This window comes from Lutzomyia longipalpis, chromosome 1 (assembly GCF_024334085.1).
Source record: "Lutzomyia longipalpis isolate SR_M1_2022 chromosome 1, ASM2433408v1".
Taxonomy (NCBI): domain Eukaryota; kingdom Metazoa; phylum Arthropoda; class Insecta; order Diptera; family Psychodidae; genus Lutzomyia; species Lutzomyia longipalpis.
This window is the reverse complement of record NC_074707.1, coordinates 48,844,727-48,863,424: the sequence shown is the minus strand read 5'-3', so window position 1 is coordinate 48,863,424 and position 18,698 is coordinate 48,844,727. Positions and strand designations below refer to the sequence as shown.

The 18,698-nt window shown below is 33.8% G+C and overlaps 3 protein-coding genes across 7 annotated transcripts in view; 2 read left to right on the top strand and 1 right to left on the bottom strand.

Annotated features, from left to right (window-relative positions):
• The window catches only part of LOC129787983 (protein Peter pan), a 1,185,971-nt gene that overhangs the window by 91,800 nt on the left and 1,075,473 nt on the right, over positions 1-18,698 (bottom strand). The window lies entirely within an intron of this gene.
• LOC129787964 (uncharacterized) lies at positions 574-8,904 on the top strand. 5 transcript variants are annotated; one of them, XM_055823857.1, is made up of 9 exons: positions 613-717; positions 4,583-4,835; positions 5,753-5,862; positions 5,988-6,573; positions 7,485-7,820; positions 7,886-8,074; positions 8,238-8,294; positions 8,498-8,611; positions 8,676-8,904. In XM_055823857.1, the coding sequence occupies exons 2-9, from the start codon at positions 4,656-4,658 to the stop codon at positions 8,790-8,792; spliced, it is 1,689 nt and encodes a 562-aa protein (XP_055679832.1). In that variant the 5' UTR covers positions 613-717; positions 4,583-4,655; the 3' UTR covers positions 8,793-8,904. The 5 variants fall into 5 exon arrangements, with proteins under 5 accessions (XP_055679837.1, XP_055679832.1, XP_055679836.1 ...); XM_055823858.1 differs by lacking the exon at positions 613-717 and adding an exon at positions 1,963-2,103; XM_055823862.1 differs by lacking the exon at positions 8,238-8,294 and having other exon boundaries at positions 574-717; positions 7,886-8,086.
• LOC129787958 (sodium-independent sulfate anion transporter-like) lies at positions 12,416-15,539 on the top strand. Its single transcript, XM_055823847.1, has 5 exons — positions 12,416-13,171; positions 13,356-14,032; positions 14,103-14,433; positions 14,506-14,954; positions 15,028-15,539. The coding sequence occupies exons 1-5, from the start codon at positions 13,150-13,152 to the stop codon at positions 15,499-15,501; spliced, it is 1,953 nt and encodes a 650-aa protein (XP_055679822.1). The 5' UTR covers positions 12,416-13,149; the 3' UTR covers positions 15,502-15,539.

Here is an 18,698-nt window from a genome sequence, read left to right as displayed (position 1 = left end):
TTAAATAAAAAAAAACAAAGAAATATTTTGAACAACAAGTAAATTAACAACAAAATACAAGAAAAGCATAATACATTTTTTCTAATTTATAATGTTGACTTTAGTGAATTTTTAGATAGACTTTTTAAAATGTATTTTACGTTTAAAATATAACTGATAGATAAAATGCACACAAAAGGAAAAAATTCAGCTGTAAATAGTTTTTTTTTATTATATAAGAATTTATTAAATATATTCATGAGAATACTGGAAAAATGTTTGTTTTCTTATTTATTTTCTAAATTAAGAAATTAAAATATTCTGTTTTGGAAATTCTTTGCTCAGTGATTTTGTAAATATTTCATATCTAATTTTTTTTTACTTTTAATTGAGTAAAATTAATTTTTAACAACTTTAAAAATCTGAAGTGAATATAGCGTTCTTTACGAAATCCTTAAGGTCGTTTGGAACGTTTGAAACATTTTATAGCAAATTCAATAATTCAAAATTAGTGGTGAGTATAAAATCCCGCCAAAAACTAAATCATTTCTGCTTCTGCGCCATCTTGACGTTTATAGCTACTGAATTCCGGTTGATTGTCATATGAAATGTCATAGAGTTATGTGAGAAATTTACAAGTCATTGGAATTAAAATTGTTTAGTGAATTCTTCTGGAAATTTTATTATTAATTCATGTGTGATTTGTGAAATACTAGTGCAGTATTAGTGTGGCATTTGGTGAGTAATCATAATCACTAACAATTCCGGCATTTCATTGAGAATTTTCACAAGAAATCGTTTTATTTAACAGGTGTCTGTTTTCTTGAAATTTCCTTTATGTATTATTTTGTAAAGTTTTCTTTAGAAAATTCTTTAAGAATTTGGCATAAAATGTGTTCTTGTTCTATTCTAAAGAAATATTTGTGTTTCATTTCAATTTTAAATCAAGTATAAAGGTATTTTAATTAATTAGAAAAAGTTTGTTGATATGGATAAGATGTTTATTAAAATTTCAAATGTTTATTTTAAAGAATTAAAAAAAAACGTGATGTTAAATGTAAAAGATAATATAATTTAAGCCGATTTTCCCATAAAATTAAATTAGGATAAAAAAGTAACATTATTATTATATTTTTAACCCTGTCAATACAGATGGGTCATATGAAGAAGTTTGTCTTACGCTATAAATATCCATTATTTTGATGAATTAATTAGAGTATAAATAAAAGTGAATAGAGTCCTTTCTAGTGTTTAGGACAATCAGAAAAATAAATTTAAGTTTCTATGCTTAGAAAAAAATCTATACCAAAATATTGCTGATACGAAAACTATTCGAACTATTTTTTCCCATACAATAGTAAATACTCAATGGTCATGAAGGAGTTAACTCCTAACTATTCAATTACTATGTCATTTAAAAAAGAAAATCAAATCAGTATTAAAAGTAGAATTATTCGGAATCAGAACATTTTCTCTTTAATTCTGAATTTCAGTGACCTGTATCGTTTGTAACCATTCTTATCGTGAATTTATTAACATTCTTTCATATCACACACACACACACCTTTCCTGCCTTAAGCCCCACTACCTTCAGAAACAAAGATCCTCCTCCTCGCACGAGAGGGGGGTCACAGGGGGAGCTTTTTCCGTGCCAAAGCGCGCATTATGAAAATTCAATGTCACTTTATAAATATTTCTATAAATCAATATAATAAGTTTTCTTTTTGTAAAAGACACATCCCGCACACCTATAGTCGAGTAAAGTGTAAAGAAAAAAAAAGAGTCATAAGGACGCCTTTTCAAATATATACACACACGTTATGTTAAATTATTTTTAGCAAAAAAGAGTTTGTTCCCTCCACCATTTCGCGCATAATTTTCGAGAAGACGAAGAAATATCATGAAAACCTAACGATTTTCCCACTAGTTTTCATCGTGACTCTGCCAGCAGAAGCCAAGTCAATTCGCCAAATTGTTTATTACAACATTTTCACTTTGTGCTGCATCGTATCAACATTTCTTTACACTCAATTCACCTAAAAGAAAATTCCTCTCAATTTCCTTCCCTGTTTATCTTATAAAGAAAAGTGTCTGTGAGAAGAAAATTCTTCGCATAGTGTAAAGGTGTGAAAATTTTCATTTTTAAAAATTTGTCTTTTGTGAATTAAGGAAAAATTCTATACGACTCAATACTCAAAGGAAAACCTGCCAAATTTGAGCGCATTAGCACCCCCTTCTTATGTAATTTTCGTGAAAGAAAATTTCCGTGTTGGTCAAGAACTTCTTGTAGAAGAAACGCAATTTTTTTACTTTTATTGTATCAACAAAATTCACAACGCGGGAGTATTTTGGGACGACAAGAAGTTTGGGAAAAATACTCCTTGACGTCATGTGAGAGGAAGAAAGAAAGAAAATTAATAAATTGATATAATTAATTGCCATTTATATAGAAAAAAAATCTCATATGTTTTTTTCCACCCCAAAGAAACAGTCCCAGAATTTTTCTTTTTCTCTCACACGCCAAAGGTGAAACATTGGCAAAATGTATTGAGGAAGAGAATTATGCAAAGTGCGGTTAATTCTTGTGATTTATTGAAGAAATCTAAAAATGTTAGAGCTTGACAAAATATTATATGTACCATCGTAGAAATTAATTTGTATCTGGCATAAGCGCAATATGAGCTTTAAATTTATACAGCATGAACAGCAATTTAATTGGGATTAATTTAGGCATAAAATATCTTTTGCATAGGTACGTGTTTATATTAAGTTGATGATTTGACAGAGAGACTGAGAGGAGTGAGAGATAAAGATAATTTGATGAATCACAATAGAATTTATTCTTAATACACCCTCAGATAAGACGCTAGACAAAATATACGCGCGGAATGAGATGAAAAACAATTATAAATACAGTGGAGTGTCGCAGTGTAGCCTCATTGATTGAGCAAAGTGAAAAAGGGAAAATTTTCTTTTCTCTTTATCTTGTATGAAAAATTCTTTATGAATTGTACTGCTAAGAAGGGATTTTTTTAAAATCAAATTTTCATTATTTGTTACGTCGGTAATAAAATAGTTATCGAGTATTTTACAGATTCTTAACATGTTAAAATTTAATGATTTGTACACAATGTATGTTTTTCTTATAAAAATTAATTAATTTATAAGAAAAATTTAATAATTCTTTAGATGGGGTAGGGGTTAATAAATAAAGGGAAAAATATAAAAAAAAAATAATAAATTTTCAATGAAATTTTTATACTTTTAATCTGATCATGTATTTTATTTACAAAATTATCCGTTTTTTTGGCGAATCATTAAAATAAGAATTCAAAAAGTTCTCTTTAAGAATTTTCTTCCAGAAAATTAATTTAAATAAATAACGAAAATATACTCAATTAATTAAATAAATTATTATCGAATATTGGATGAAATTCTCTAGTCAGACAACATTAAAGTTAGCTTTAAGTTTTCTTAAGCAAAATTTAAGATTTTAAAATTCTTTTGAAGAATTTCTTAAGATAGATTATGATTTCTTAAGTCAGGCTTTCAAGCTTAAGTTTATAAGATTTGTAATGATTTTTATTAATTTATTAAGATTTCTAAAGTTTCCTTAAGAAAAACTCAAGATTTTTGAAGTATTCTTCAACGAAATTAAGAACTTCTTAAATGAAGCTGAATCGGGCTAAATTGCACATTTTTCAAAGATTTTTCCTGATTAACTTCGGGCATTAAAAAATATGCATTTTAGCCTGATTTTGCTTGACTTAAGAAATTTTAACTTTCGTTTAAGAATACTTCAAAAATCTTGAGTTTTTCTTAAGGAAACATAAGTAATCTTTAGAAAACTAAAAAAAAATCTATAGAAATCTCAAAGATTCTTAAAAACTCTTAACTTAAGCTTAAGAAAACTTAAGAAATTTTAAGTTTTGCTAAAGGAAATTTTAGAAATCTTAAGTTTTTCTTTAAAAAAAAACTTGAAAAAACTTAAGAAATCAAGACTGTCTGACTAGTGAATTTCACCCATTAATTAAAATTGGAAAATATCGAGGAAATTTAATGTCCAAGGATAGAAAAAAAATCAAATCAGAAATAGAAAATTTTGAGTTTTAATGTTCATTCTTTTTTTAATTTCCTGACATTCATTTTGACCTTGATTTTCTATAATCTCACGAAGAAGTGATCATTTATGAAAAAAATACGACATTTTTATTAACTTGTTGGAAGAAAAATAAAATTTGCAAAAAATACTAAAAGAGTTTGAAGAGTTTTCTATGTGCAATTTCCGTGATCATAAATCCCACAATTTCTACACCGCGCGCACGAAGATGAATTGGTGCAAACGTGCACAAGATCTTCTCCCCTGGACAGCTTCTCACTGCGAAATTCCTCATGAATGTGTTCTAGTTGTGTTCCCATTAATGAAAATTCGCACAGAGAAGTAATAAAGTCTCTCTCTCTCTGTGAGTGAAGAGGAGTGAAACATGAAGCACCTTTTTGGATACACTTCGTATTACATTTATGCTCCTCTTTTAATATTCATGAAGCACATTCCTTGCGGGATGGTATTAATATAGTTTCAAACATCTTTCACTTTGGATAGATTTGTTGGCAAAAAAGACAAGTCAATCGGAGACGACGCTACGGCTACCGGGAGTGCGAGTAAAGTGTAGAAGATGGATGACGACGGAAGCCACAGAGTGGAGCTCTATATATACGATCTGACCCAGGGAATGGCCTCAATGATGTCCGAAATGATCTTGGGACGGCACATTGAAGGTGTCTGGCACACTGGAGTCGTTGTCTTCGGCAGGGAGTACTTCTTTGGTCATCAAGGGATTCAGAGTTGCCCACCGGTAAGCCTCTATTTTATCTTAATCTCTAAACTACTTTCCCCTAAGCCCCCGTCTTCTTGCGCTCTTTCACGCACGATTGAACACGTGATCGGTTGTAAACAAAAATTTTAAATTTGGAAGAAAAAAGTGTTGTGATGTATTTATGCAAATTGAAATCTCGTAAAAGGTGAACAAACGATGTGTCGGCAGCTAATTATAGTGTCTCGCATCAGGATTCTATTTCGGAAGTTCTTACCAGCACCGATCATCACTCTCTCCGCGCAAAACATGGGAAAATGTGCAAAAAATCTTCTCTGAGACATTTTTCATCGCACAATCGCGTATTTTTCTCATCTTCAGCATTACTTTTATTGGGGGAAAGAGAGACAAAACAACTCTCAAGAGATTCTTTAAATTTTTCCGTATGAATTTTCTTCGCGATCTCTTGGGGGGGAAAATGCAGCATGGATCATTTAATATTCTTCTCAATTCAAGAGAGAATGAGAGAGAGCAGCGTGAAAATCATCCCGAAGTGTGTGCGTGAAAGAAAAGCCTCATCATGTATGCGATTTGGGCTATAATTAAACATTTTCCGAAGGAATGTCGTGCCTTCGTGTGTCGTCTAAAATAAACGGGAGAGAATTTTCATTTTCCACCGTATTACTGGCCAACGACGAACTTTCACACAAAGGAACATTTCTTTTCACAAAAGTTTCTTTCCCCGAAAAGGTGAATTTATATTTTGTGATTTTAAACAATTTTTTATTTCTATTTATTCTTTCTCCCCGCAGAAGAGATTTTTCAAAAATGTTTTCTTCGTGAATTTGGAGTTTTCTTTGAAGTTATCTTTGCGTGATTGTGCGTGCGCGATTAATGTGATCAGAGTGAGAGATTTGTGTGAAATTTATTTTTAACGAATTTTCCGGATACATTTTCAGGGCGGAACCGTTTTGGGAACACCGCAGAAAGTGGAGAAAATCGGTGAAACTTTCATCCCATTTCAAGTTTTCAAGGACTACGTACGTGGTTTAGCTGAAAGCACCTTCAGGTGAGCTTTTTCCCCATTCAATAGAAAATTCAAGATCATCCCACTTGACCTGATGACTCATAATGCTTCATAAATCACAAAAGAAAATTCTTTCTTACATTTTGTTTTTTTTTTCACCCGCGCAGAGGTTCTTGCTACAACCTCCTCAAGCACAATTGTAACACATTTTCCAACGAAATAACGCAATTCCTCTGTGGCGTGTCAATTCCCAAATTCATTTTGGACCTGCCACAGGAATTCCTTGGAACACCCCTTGGGCAGACACTTGGTCCCCTAATTGAGAGTATTGGTGCAAGTGAGAATAGCCAACATTTCTCCTTTGAACCACGAATAGCAGCCCGCGAAGCAAGTCCGGGCTTTGATGAGCTTAACAGTGAGATTGAGCAAGCACGTTTGCAGTCAATTGCCCTGAACGAGCGTAGAAATAACATTAAGGAGAAAATTGCAAAGAAGGAGCGGAAGAAAGAGAAGAAGAAGCGCAAGGCACAGGCTAACGGACATTCAGAGAGTGACTACAGTTCAAATACCGGCATGTCTGAGGCGGAGGCTAACAACGGGGAGATGAATGGGACAGCGACAAATGGTGATGGAGCCATCCCGTCTGAGATGCTGCCATCGGAGAAAGTCCTCGAAGAGGAGGCACGTGAGAAGGCAGAAGAGGAGGAAAGGAAGCGTCAGAGGGATCCTCCAGTTGTCTTCAATAACATCGATGTGAGTAGAGCTAATAATTGAATAAGAAAACTTCTTATTTAGTTTTGCTTTTAAGCACTTAATTACTAAGTCTAGAATAGTTTTTTTTTCAACAGTGAGCCTAGTTTTTAAGGCCAAGATTTTTAAGTTTTCAGGTTAAAGAGATTTAAGCATCATTTGAAAAACTTAAGCCTTGGCTAAAAAACTTAAGACTAGCATTCAAAACTTAGGCATGGTTTGAAAAACTTAACTCGAATTTTGTAGCCTTTGTAGCTAATGGTAGCTAACTTCACCTGCTAATTACTTCAATTAAAATAGAAGCATAAAAAAAAAGAATTTATGCGAAAATTCTTTGAATATTTCAAATATAAGGAATTATATTTTACTCTCTCCATATAGAATGCGAATTCTTGGCTTGTTCCCAGAACATTAAATTCCACCCAGTTGCTTACCCCTTTTGGGAAAATTCAACAAATGATATCACTTTTAGCAAAATCATCTTTAGTCATTGCGTACAAAGACTTTAAAATTGCAAAAAAAAACTTTTTTTTAACAAAGAAATGAACATTTCAATCAATTCTAGAGAAAATTTAGTTAAAAAAAAAAAAAATATTTTGGCGCTACGTCCCATATAGGAACAGGGCCGGCCGCCCTATGTGATGTTGTTGTTCTCCTTGCGGAGAAGTAGTGGGCGGCCTTGCTAGATACTACCACGTGTGGGCCATTTTACGGATAGGAGTGTATCAATCTCCTGATCCAACCGGTCAACGTGATCTAATTGCACGTTGGCGGATGGGGCGCGTTGCCGGGTTCTGTATTCGAACCGGCGACCTTTGGATGCGCACTCAAGCGCTCTATCCACTGCACTGTTAAAAGCCTTCGAAAAAAAAAGTAAGATCGAAATAAGAAATAATAATTTAATTATTGGGCAGCCTAAAGCGGAACTGGAAGCACTCGTGAAGCTCCTGGATGGAAAACTCTCGAAAGAGGATGAGACTTCAATTGAGGAGCTGCATCAGTACCTTCTGGAGGGTGAAGGATCATGGGCCCTGAGTGATGGCTTCTTGGTCTTTGCTGAGCGCGTTCTCCGCGATCCAGCAATTTCGACAGAAACACGCGTTCATCTGCTGAGAGCTTTAGCCAATGCTGCTCTCAAGGACGACGTGATCCTTCTCCTCCATCAAGACAGACGCGATCACGTGCTCATGAACTATGCCCAAGATATTGATCGTCTCTCACCTGAGGAGCAACAGGCAATTGCGCTCTTTGTAAGAGAAATTTAAATATCTTTTTTTTTTTCGAGGAATAATCTCAAAGATTTCTTTACCAATAGATGTGCAACTTATTTGAAAACTCCAGCTCTTCGGAGTGGCTACTCTACATCTCTGAATGGAACTACAATACAACTCAAACATCAAATATTCGTGCCTCCACAAAGGTAGCTGTTCACTGTCTCCTGGCCTCGTGTCCAACGCTTCAGGACTTGGGTACAGCCATCATACACAATTTAGCATGCAAGGAGGTAAAAACTGTGGTCTGTATCGCTTTTATTCACATTGAAAGTTTCTCAGGAAACCCGAGAGAATCATTGAAATCTGCTAAGAGCTGTTCTTTAAAAAAAAACTTTCTTGTGAGTTTTAGTGAAAACAATTTACTTTGGAGAGCCAAATTCTTATCCTTCACAGAAACTCCATCGAGCTAAAAATCTACGCCAAATGCTTCCCAAAGGATCACGCTCCAAGGTATTTTGTTGTGTGATCTCGCTGTGATCGCAAAGACAATCTTCTTTGTCCTTTGTGATCTTTTATTTGTTGTGGCTTCTTTGGCATTTTAGCGAAAATTGTAATTAACTTTTAACAGCAAGCAGATTCAATGAGAACTCTTTAGAAAAATTATTTTCATTTAATATTTGAAAGATTATTAATCAATAAATTGATTTTTAAAGGTGTTTGATGATGTTGCTGTAGAGCTGGCAATGGCTATTCTTCAGTTCTTCAATAACAAACCCAATGAGGAGCATTTATTCAGAACAATGAAGGCTCTCGCTCGTTTCGTCACGGTAAGAATTCAAAGGATAAAATAATTCTTAAAAGACTAATAAAAAAAAATAATATTTTTTTCAGGTATCTCCTGATGTTCCGCAATTGGTGCAAATGATTGGACCAAATCCGTCCACCTTCAAGGGCACCAGTGAGCGTATTGACCAACAAATTGCACAAATTGCAAAGAAAATTCGCTAAATATACCTACAACACCCACACCACACACTTCCTATTATAATAATTCTATTTATTTTCAATTAATACAGCGTGCAAAATACAACAAATAAAAAGAAAATCTTCCCACACAAAATGTTTTCCTTTTATCTCTCCCAAAAAGGAAAACCTTCTCCCGAGAAAATATAATTAAATGCATTATGCAATGAGCTAAGTTTTTTTTTATGTACATAAAACACTTCAATTAAAGAAGAAGAAAAAACCTTTCGATTTTGTCACTTTTTATATCAATTAGCTGTGATTCTTTCGAAGAAAAGAATAGCATTAGCTGTGATTCTTTCGAAGAAAAGAATAGCACAGCTTCTGTGTCCACTCTAAAACTCAAGGTCGTCGGATCGGGCTCAAACTTGGTATGAGCATGAATTAGGGTCCCCACATTCCAAAAAACGTATGCGCCGAAAAACTTTTCCGGCCGTCCGTCCGGCCGTCCGTCCGTCCGTCCGTCCGGCCGTCCGGCCGTAGTTTGAAGCTCAATTACAAGAGAACGGTAATAGATAGAGACTTGCGGTCACCGGCAAAGTTCAATTATCGACTGGAAGTCGTCCAACTATGATATCAAATTCGACCCCCCACCCCTGCATCCGCCATTTTGAATTTTTTTCAATTTTGTTTTCGCTATATCTCAGCCTCTATTATAGCTAGAGGTCTGAAATTTTAATATGTTGTAGGGGCCCTTAAGACCTTTTCAACGATACCTCATTTCCAAAAATCGGACAAGCGGTTTAGCAAATATAGACTTTTATCGAAAGTCGGCCATAACTCCTAAACCGGTTGACCGATTTTAACCAAACCGGTTTTGAATGAAAGATCTCAAAAAGGTCTACAATTATCTATACATAGGAAGTTTCAAACGTTACCGCTAGAGGGCCTACAATCAAAAACCAAAGTTTCGATGAGTTTTCGACCAGTTTTCGATTAATATCTCAAAAACTGGACGATAGATTTCGATTAAATTTTAGTATGTTATAGGTGATAGGTACACCTTTTAATAAAAAAAAAATTAAAAAAATTTATGTCGCGGTTTCAGAGATATAGACCAAAACAGGTTTCCATATGTACCGATTGTTGTAATATTGCCTTATATCGGCTTAACGGTACTTGATAGAGGCTTTTCAATTGAAGTTTCATTAGGTATAGTGGGTATGACCTATCAGATTTTACTAATTTCAAAATTCAAAATGGCTGCCTTCTGCCTTTTTGCTACATCAACAATTACTTTCACCTATTCACATATATTTTAAACAAACTAATTGGCGCCCCGCGAAGCGGGGCGCCTTTTTTATACATAAAAAATATAAAAATATAAAAATATATAAACCTATAAATATACATATATAAGTACAATGATGGTCCAGCAGAGTAAAGGGAATGTACTGGTAAGTTTCACTTACGGGCTGTGATTCTTCCTTCAGATGACAGTCCAAGTGTGGTGAAAATTGAGGTGGATAAATTTTTAGGAATGGCTTTGTCACGCATCGAATCACAGCCAACGCGTGTAAATTCTGGGGAAAGGCTTACTAATGCGCGTTGGCTGTGATTCGTTGCGTGACAAAGCCATTCCTAAAAATTTATCCACCTCAATTTTCACCACACTTGGACTGTCATCTGAAGGAAGAATCACAGCCCGTAAGTGAAACTTACCAGTACATTCCCTTTACTCTGCTGGACCATCATTGTACTTATATATGTATATTTATAGGTTTATATATTTTTATTTTCTTTATTTGTAATAAAATTTCTGAGTGTTTTATGTGTTTTTGATTTTACTTATTTATTTTTGGGGATAGGAAAAATCTTTTTTATCTCTTCACGAAATATAGAAGATAAACAGGAAAAAGTCAAGTTGTGTTTATTTGAATAAAAATATTCGGCTCTTTGGAAAAATATTCGGATAATTCTAACCTTAAAGTACTAAATCCTAATCAATAAAAACGTTGTTTAGTTTCTTGTCCTAAAGACATTAGATTGAAACAAGGGGTGTTTATCTGTAAAATTTTTTGACTGTCCGAAGATTAGCGAATAATCACAATATTTCCAAAGATCTGAATATTCTCGTTTTCATGTAAAGTTTAGTACTTCTTCGGCTTGAATTTACTACTTTCCCGGTTTGAAATTACTGCTTTTTTTAAGTACATTTCAGGATTGAACTTGATACTTTTTAAGCTAAAATTTAGTACGTATTTGCCTAAAATTTAGTACTTTCCCTATTGAATTCAGAACTTTTTCAGTTAGAATTTACTATATTTTTAACAAGAATTTAGTATGTTTTTGACTAAAATTTAGTACTTTTAATTATTGAGTTTACTTCCTATGATTGAATTTTAATGAGTACTAAAGGTCTATCCGAAATAATAAATTCAAGCGGAAAAAGTACTAAATTCAATAGAGTAAAAAAAATACCTACTAAATTCTAGCAGAAAACATAGTAAATTTTAGCCGAAAAAGTGTACTGAATACAATGGGAAAAAGTACTAAATTTAAGCCTAGAAAGTACTAAATTGAATTTCACTTCTTTAACTAGAATTTAGTACTTAGGCTTTTGCTTCTCAGTCTCTACCAATTTAAGACTAAAAAAAAAGAAATTTCGTTATTTGAATATTTTGATTTACTTTGGTGAATCATCCAAATAATCTGATTATTTTCATTCAGATAAATACCCCTTGGATTGAGAAGAAAAAGTTTTAAAATACATTTAATTCAAGCTTAAGAAGTACTTAATTCAAGCCTAAAATATTCGAATCATTTGCCAAATGTTCGAATAAATTAAAATTTTCGACAGAAACACCCCTTTGAAAGAATTTCTAATGGTTTATTATTTTTAACTGATTCAATTTATAATTGTGGTTCCATCAAAAACTTTTTAATTTTTATTTAAGAAAAATTTTCAATAAAAAAAACATTATTAAAGAAATTAATGAACTTTATCATTTTCACCTCAAATAAATTCTTATTGCCCATTCAATTGAAGGCATCGTTTGATCTTGAACGTCTTGAATGTCTTGAACCCATCATAAACATAATTTTGCGGCTATAAATTAATTTTCTGCGAAGAAAAACATAAAATAAAAATGCTATCAGTTAGGTTATTTAAGACAAGGTAATTCTGGGTCTTATCATCTTCCTTTCTTCTTTTCCCCAATTGCAGAATTTTATCTTTTCATCAGCAAAATATTGTGCCAAAACCATTGAGACGTACAGTATCAGAAAGAAAAGCTTTCGACTTATTGAGGTTCTCGGTGCTGATTAAAATGAAGAAATCACACGGAATGTTGGTGATTTCTTTCACCAGTTGTTGACTCACGCAGTTCCTTCCCATCCCGATTGATTGATTAATTCCGGAACGATGAAAACAAAGTGAAGAGAGCGTGTAAAAAAATCCCCTTCAATGGCAATTGTGAATCAAAATAGGTGTGAGTAAATGATTGCGAAAGAGTTGTAGAGGAGAAGATGATAAGGTAGTAGGAGTTTATGTATGAGCATCACTTTACAAATCACTTTTATATCATCTTATCTAATCAACAAGCTCTTTAACAATTTTTCCAACAGCAGCAATCAAACACAGGTCCCTCATGCTTGCAATTCAGTCGCAAACAATTCTTCAAGTAGGACAGTGATCTGCTAATTTTCTGATTAAATTATTGTGTTTTATTTTGAATTTCTAAAGGAATTTTCTTAATAAATAATTAAACTATGTAAAGTGAATTAGGCAGGGTGAACTCTCTAATCGTTGTAGCGAATGAAGGGCATAGTTGTGACGAAAATAATGCTAGAAGATGATGAGATTGAATGGCAATTCGGACTCATTATCGCAATTTAAACTTCATTCTCCGTCACCCACATCTGTGAGAAGAATGTTTATCGCAACAATTTAAATCTCTTGTTGTCACTATAAAAGTCTCTCCCATCAACAACCTCATGGGAGATAAACAGCACCCACCATTTCACGGAAATTTGATAAAATTTTGAGATCAACACTGATTTAGCAGTCTCACACGGAACTCCCGAGCAGTTCCTCGCAAGACGTTGAATTGAAAAGTTTCTTAAAATTAAGAAGAAAAAAAGTGATAAACATTTCCCTTATAAATGGGTGATTCAGAGGCTGGCAACGATACAAGTAAAAGAGAGGACTAGGACGCGTCCTTCTTTAGAGCTTTGTGATTTATATTTATGTCCTTTTTGTGATCTGTTCCTGATTTATATACGTCTTGAGAAATTTTCCGTAATTGTGCGAGAGATTCTTACATAACGTCCATTGTATTTTTTTGCACGTCCAACCCTCCTTGGCTAATACAAACATTTTAAGTGTGAATTGTTAAAGATAATGAAGACAGTAAATTTAGTAGGTAAATATTTGTTGTGTATTTTCCATTCTATATAATATACTAAATTAATACCTATCTAGCCTATATGTAATAAAATATTGCGAGTAACCTTTTCCCAGAAGCTTGAGAAGAGCTGGAAAAGTGCAAGAGAAAAAGCCTTGAAAGCTTTTAAAGATTCCATAATTTAATTTTCCATCTCATTCAGTGTCAGATGCTGAGGATACAGCACGTCTTAAGAATGTGGGATCAACACCAAGACCTTCATTCCTGCGACGAAGATCCCTTATTAAGGAGCGTGATCATAAGGTTAAAGCCTGGATTTTCAGGCGAATTCACATCCTAACGTGGATACGCACGTACAGCACAAAGACAGCAATATCAGACTTAATAGCTGGCATAACACTCGGGCTCACAATGATCCCTCAGGCTATAGCTTATGCCGCCCTAGCGAATGTTCCCTCACAGTATGGGCTGTATTCTGCCTTTGCTGGAAGTTTCCTCTACGTCCTGTTCGGCAGTATCCCCCAAGTCTCTATTGGACCGACAAATCTCATGGCATTGCTAACCCTTCAATTCACAATGGATAAACCCGTAGAGTTTGTTTTCATTCTCACCTTCCTCTGTGGCGTTATAGAGTTCTTAATGGGAGTGCTAAAGCTGGAATTTCTCGTGGAATTCATCTCAGTGCCAGTCACAACAGCCTTCACCACAGCCACCTCCCTCATTATTATTGCATCTCAATTGAAAGGAATCTTCGGGATTAGCTACTCAGCAAAAGGATTTGCAGACTACGTCATGGGTTTCTTTGAGAGACTCCCACAAGTGAAGCTTGGTGATAGTCTTCTGGGACTCTTTTGTATTATCTTTCTCATTTGTCTCAGGGTAAAATCTTCTAAGAGAACGTTAAAGAGGATGTTTTTGAGTTAAATGAAATGCATTTAATCTCTTGCAGTTCCTTAACAGTATCCCTGTGTCTACAAACACAAAATCCGGGGCTTTTCTTAAGAAATTCCTGTGGTACGTTAGTATTTCGAGGAATGCAATAACCGTCCTTATTACCTCAACCATTGCCTACAATTGGATAGCTCAAGCTGATGAGGTACCTTTCAAATTATCCGGAAATGTTGAACCGGGAATCCCCACATTCCAACTACCACCATTTAGTATTGACTACAACAACCGTACGCTTAATATCCTGGAGATTTGTTCAGAACTCGGATCAGGAATTGTCGTCATACCCCTTGTGGCTGTTTTAATGAACGTGGCAATTGCAAAATCCTTCAGTAAGTCTCAATGTCTTGATCCTCTCCCAGAAAATCCCAAAAAGGCTTAAAAGAAAATTCTAATCTTTGCAGCATCTGGAAGAATTGTTGATGCTTCACAGGAAATGTTAACTCTCGGCGTAGTTAACATTGTTGGATCCTGCTTCAAGTCAATGCCCGCCTGTGGAGCCTTCACACGATCAGCTGTGAGCCATGCAAGTGGGGTACAAACCCCAATGGCAGGACTCTACACGGGCATCATCACCGTTCTAGCCCTGAGCTTGCTAACTCCCTACTTTGCATACATCCCAAAAGCAACTCTTGCAGCTGTTTTAATTTGCGCTGTGATCTTCATGATCGACCTTAAGTTAGTGATGCGATTTTGGCGGGAAAATCGACGTGATTTCTATGCGTGGTGCGGCTGCCTAATTGCTTGTCTAGTTCTCGGCGTGGAGATTGGACTTCTTGTTGGTGTTGCACTCACGTGCTTCCACCTGCTATCAATGTGGGCCAGACCGAAGACCTCAGTCAAGGTGGAGGAAGTAAGAAAAATCCCTCAATTCCAATTCAATGTGAAATTTTGTACCAAAAAAAAAAATGAAATTTTTCTTTCAGCTCGATGGGAATCAGTACATCAGGATAACACCAAATGCCGGACTCTACTTCCCTGGCGTGGACTACCTACGTGAACGAACAAATCGTGCAACAGCAGCTGCAGAATTTCACATTCCCGTTGTGATTGACTGCAGTAAATTCACAGGATTGGATTTTACATCAGCAAAGGGTTTGGGAAATATTGCTGGGGACGTGAATAAGCACAAACAAATCCTAATCCTTCAGAACCTCGAAGTTTCCCTGCAGAAGTACATCGACATGAAGCATGATATTATTTTTTGCAACAAAGACAGCAAATTGCAGGAAATCCTAACGCAGGAAGGAATTCGCAATGGTACCATTCCACTAATGCAGCATATTAGGGCATCCATAGATTTAGGCTACAAAGTTAATCCACTTATTAAGGTGGAGGAGTTCCAGCAAGTACGGAGAGGAAGTCAGGTGGATGATGAAGTTTCTGATAGGAACAATTAAGTCCTTTTTTTTGTAGGTAATAAAACAAATAAAATAAATTAACAAGCTTTTCATTGGGAAGTCGAATAAAAAGACGATTTTTATGACAAAAAAGGCAACTTTTTACGATAAAAAAGATCATGAAAATCTTAAATATTTTGCAGCCGTTTCTCCTGTTCCACAGCAGCTGCAGAAAAATTGACTTTGTTTCCTTAATAATTATACTTTTTTCTTAATTTTTGTTAGTTGATTTCTTGGATTACTTATCACTTAAGAAGATCCTCATAAGATTTATAAAATATTGTAGAGAAAACTTTTAATCAGAAAATTATTTCTTTAGTAAGAAGAATAATTCATAGCAAAAATTTTTATAACATTTTTATCTGGAAAATATTCCAAACTGCCCCCAAAAATATCAAAAATAAATTAATTTTTCAATTCGAACTTTGAAAAAAATATTTTGCAAAAATTTTAATCAAACCTTTTCATGCTAATTGATTAAAGGGTTAACAAAAAAATTCTAAAGTTCACAAACTTTCTGCAAATAATTTTTTAAAAATGTTTTTCAACTTATTTGGAATCCCAACTAATTTTTTGATTGTGTCACTATTTCATTTTTCTATATCTCTTACTATCCTACCGAATACCTTAAAAAACACCAACTTTAATTATTTTTCTTTTACACGACTTTTGCATTAATCAGCGTGCGATAAGATAAGGCAAAAAAAGAACATAAAGAAGAATTCAATTAAATTTCTCCGAGGAGGTGGCAATATGTGCCTCAAAAGTTCTAATTAAATATGTTTACATCACCGTCCAGTTTGTAGTGGCGGCACAGAGTTCATTTTCACGCCCAGAATTCAGAGAAAATTTTCCCCTCTCTCTCACGTGGAAAATCTCCCGCCAAAATGCATCTCTTGCACACCATCGCTCATGCAGCAGCCCCCTTCTTCAGGTCCACCTGCACTTTGCAATGTGGAGATCACAGTCGATGGATGATGTTAGTGCTGTAGAGATTTAGTCCTCATCTGAACTCCAGTGCAAACAGTTGGATAAAATTAAGAGTGAAAAGTGAAGTGTTGGGAAAAAGTGCAGCAGACACTCTTGTGCAACCACTTAACATGGATTTTCATCGAATTTTCTAGTTTTCTTTTCCTTGATCTCTTTCAAGAGAAAATACACAACACAGGAGTTTTCTACGTAACTAGAAAAATCAACCCCTTAATCCATTTTAAGAAACTCCTTTAGTGGAATTTTCATTTCCCCATAGCATCGGTAATGAAACAATAGGCAATAAAAAAAATTATATAAAACCTCAGAGAAAAGGGTCAAACCTCCACGGATTTTTCGCGGGGTCAAAAGTCAATCAAAAAAAAAGTAGCAAAAAAATTGCATTTAATACCTCAAAATTGCATTAAAGTGGTAATTGTGCAACTCTCACAGTAACACAGATGCATACAAACTGGATTATGTGAATTTCCGGAAGACAACCCGTCGCGGCTCAAACACTTTTATTGAGATGTATACTTCTTTCATCTAAATCCTCCCATAATCTCTTCGTCGTACACTGCCACAAACAATTATCGTAACAATTTTGCATATTTTATTACCCCTTTTTTTATTAACTTGTAATTTAACGTCAGCTAATGAGTTTCTCGCCTTTCTGGCTAATCGCTGCTCAACACACAAAAGTTTTTCTTTAGCCATAAAATTGGTGGAAAAAGATTATAGTTTTCTTCTTTGTGTGCCCTTTATGATTTTTTTTCATTATGTATTTTGTATAAGAAAGCTCTAGCTGTTCATTTTAGTTTTGCTAATACTTTTCTTTCACTATTTAATTTTACGGGATCTACTGAACCAAGTCAAGTAATTTATAAAACTTTATGCGGAATAATTATAGGAAAAATCAATCAATCCAGGCTCTTTGCTTTTAGTAGGGATCTGTAATTTTATTTTCCACAAGAGAAGTTAGGATTTTCTATCATAACAAATTCATTGGCGAAAATTCTAGCTTTTAAGCCTAATTATAGAAGATTTTTTAAAAGATTAATTTAGTAGATAAGTTTGATGTTTATCCCCTAAGTGATTAACCAGTTTAGATTTTTCGAATATACTGAACATGAGTACGAAGACAAAGCTAAAAAGAAAAGCCACTAATTTGTCTTTTTAATTTTATTCCAAATTTTCTTTTTATCATTTCTTCTTTTGTCTTCGTTTAGTCTTTCTAATTAATTTCTTTTATTTACTTTTTACGCACTTTGTACATCAGTACGTAAGAGGCCACAAACGCCTATAGAATATCTAAATATTTAAAAAAAAAAAGGACAAACAAAGGGGAATTAAATAATTTTTTAAATCATTTTTACTTGATGAACTTTTTTATTATTTAACTGAAAAGTTTATAGTTTAGCAAAGAATATTTATGAACTCATGATTATAACAAAAAAATTTTTACTTCGTTGTTATATTTTGTAGGTAGCATCTTGCAAAATAACCTTTAACTTCTTGGGGTCAAAAAGGTCTCATTGTGAACTTAGAATTGACAGAAAATTTATTCTTAAATTATATTTAAATTAAAAGAATAAATAATAAAAGAAATGGGTTAATTTTATGCATTTAGGCATAACAGGTTTAGAAATGTCTCTCTATAATCATATTTAGAAATAAGATAGGTAAAAGAAATGTAGGTCACAGCTAAATTATATAACATTTATGCTCTACAACTTTTTTGTATGACCTTTTTTTTAGATTCTTTAAATTATTACTTCCTGGCCTAAGATCAAAGTGTAACATTCTCTAAACTCCTGTCTGTCTTTTTAAGCTCCGATCTCTTCAAAATTGCGATAAAAAGTAATTAATAAGTAAAATATATAAGGCACATATCCGTTACATTTTAAGCCAGAAAGAAATCTATTTTTCTTGCTTTTCATCACATACTAAACGATAATTTGTTTGTCATTGAATAAAGCAATTCTAGGAGGTTTTTAACAGAGCTTTCAATGACCTTAGTACCTAAAATTATATGCTTTTTCTTTATTATTTCCTTGTAAAACTAAAAAAAAACTTTACAGGTGCCTCTTTTTGATCATTAGGCTTTTACCAATTATTATCTTTATTTTACGATGAATTTTATTTGAAATAATAAATTGTTTTATAAAATTAAGAGTTTATTCGGAGTTATTACACTGTACTATGTATGTATATAACCATAATTGGTC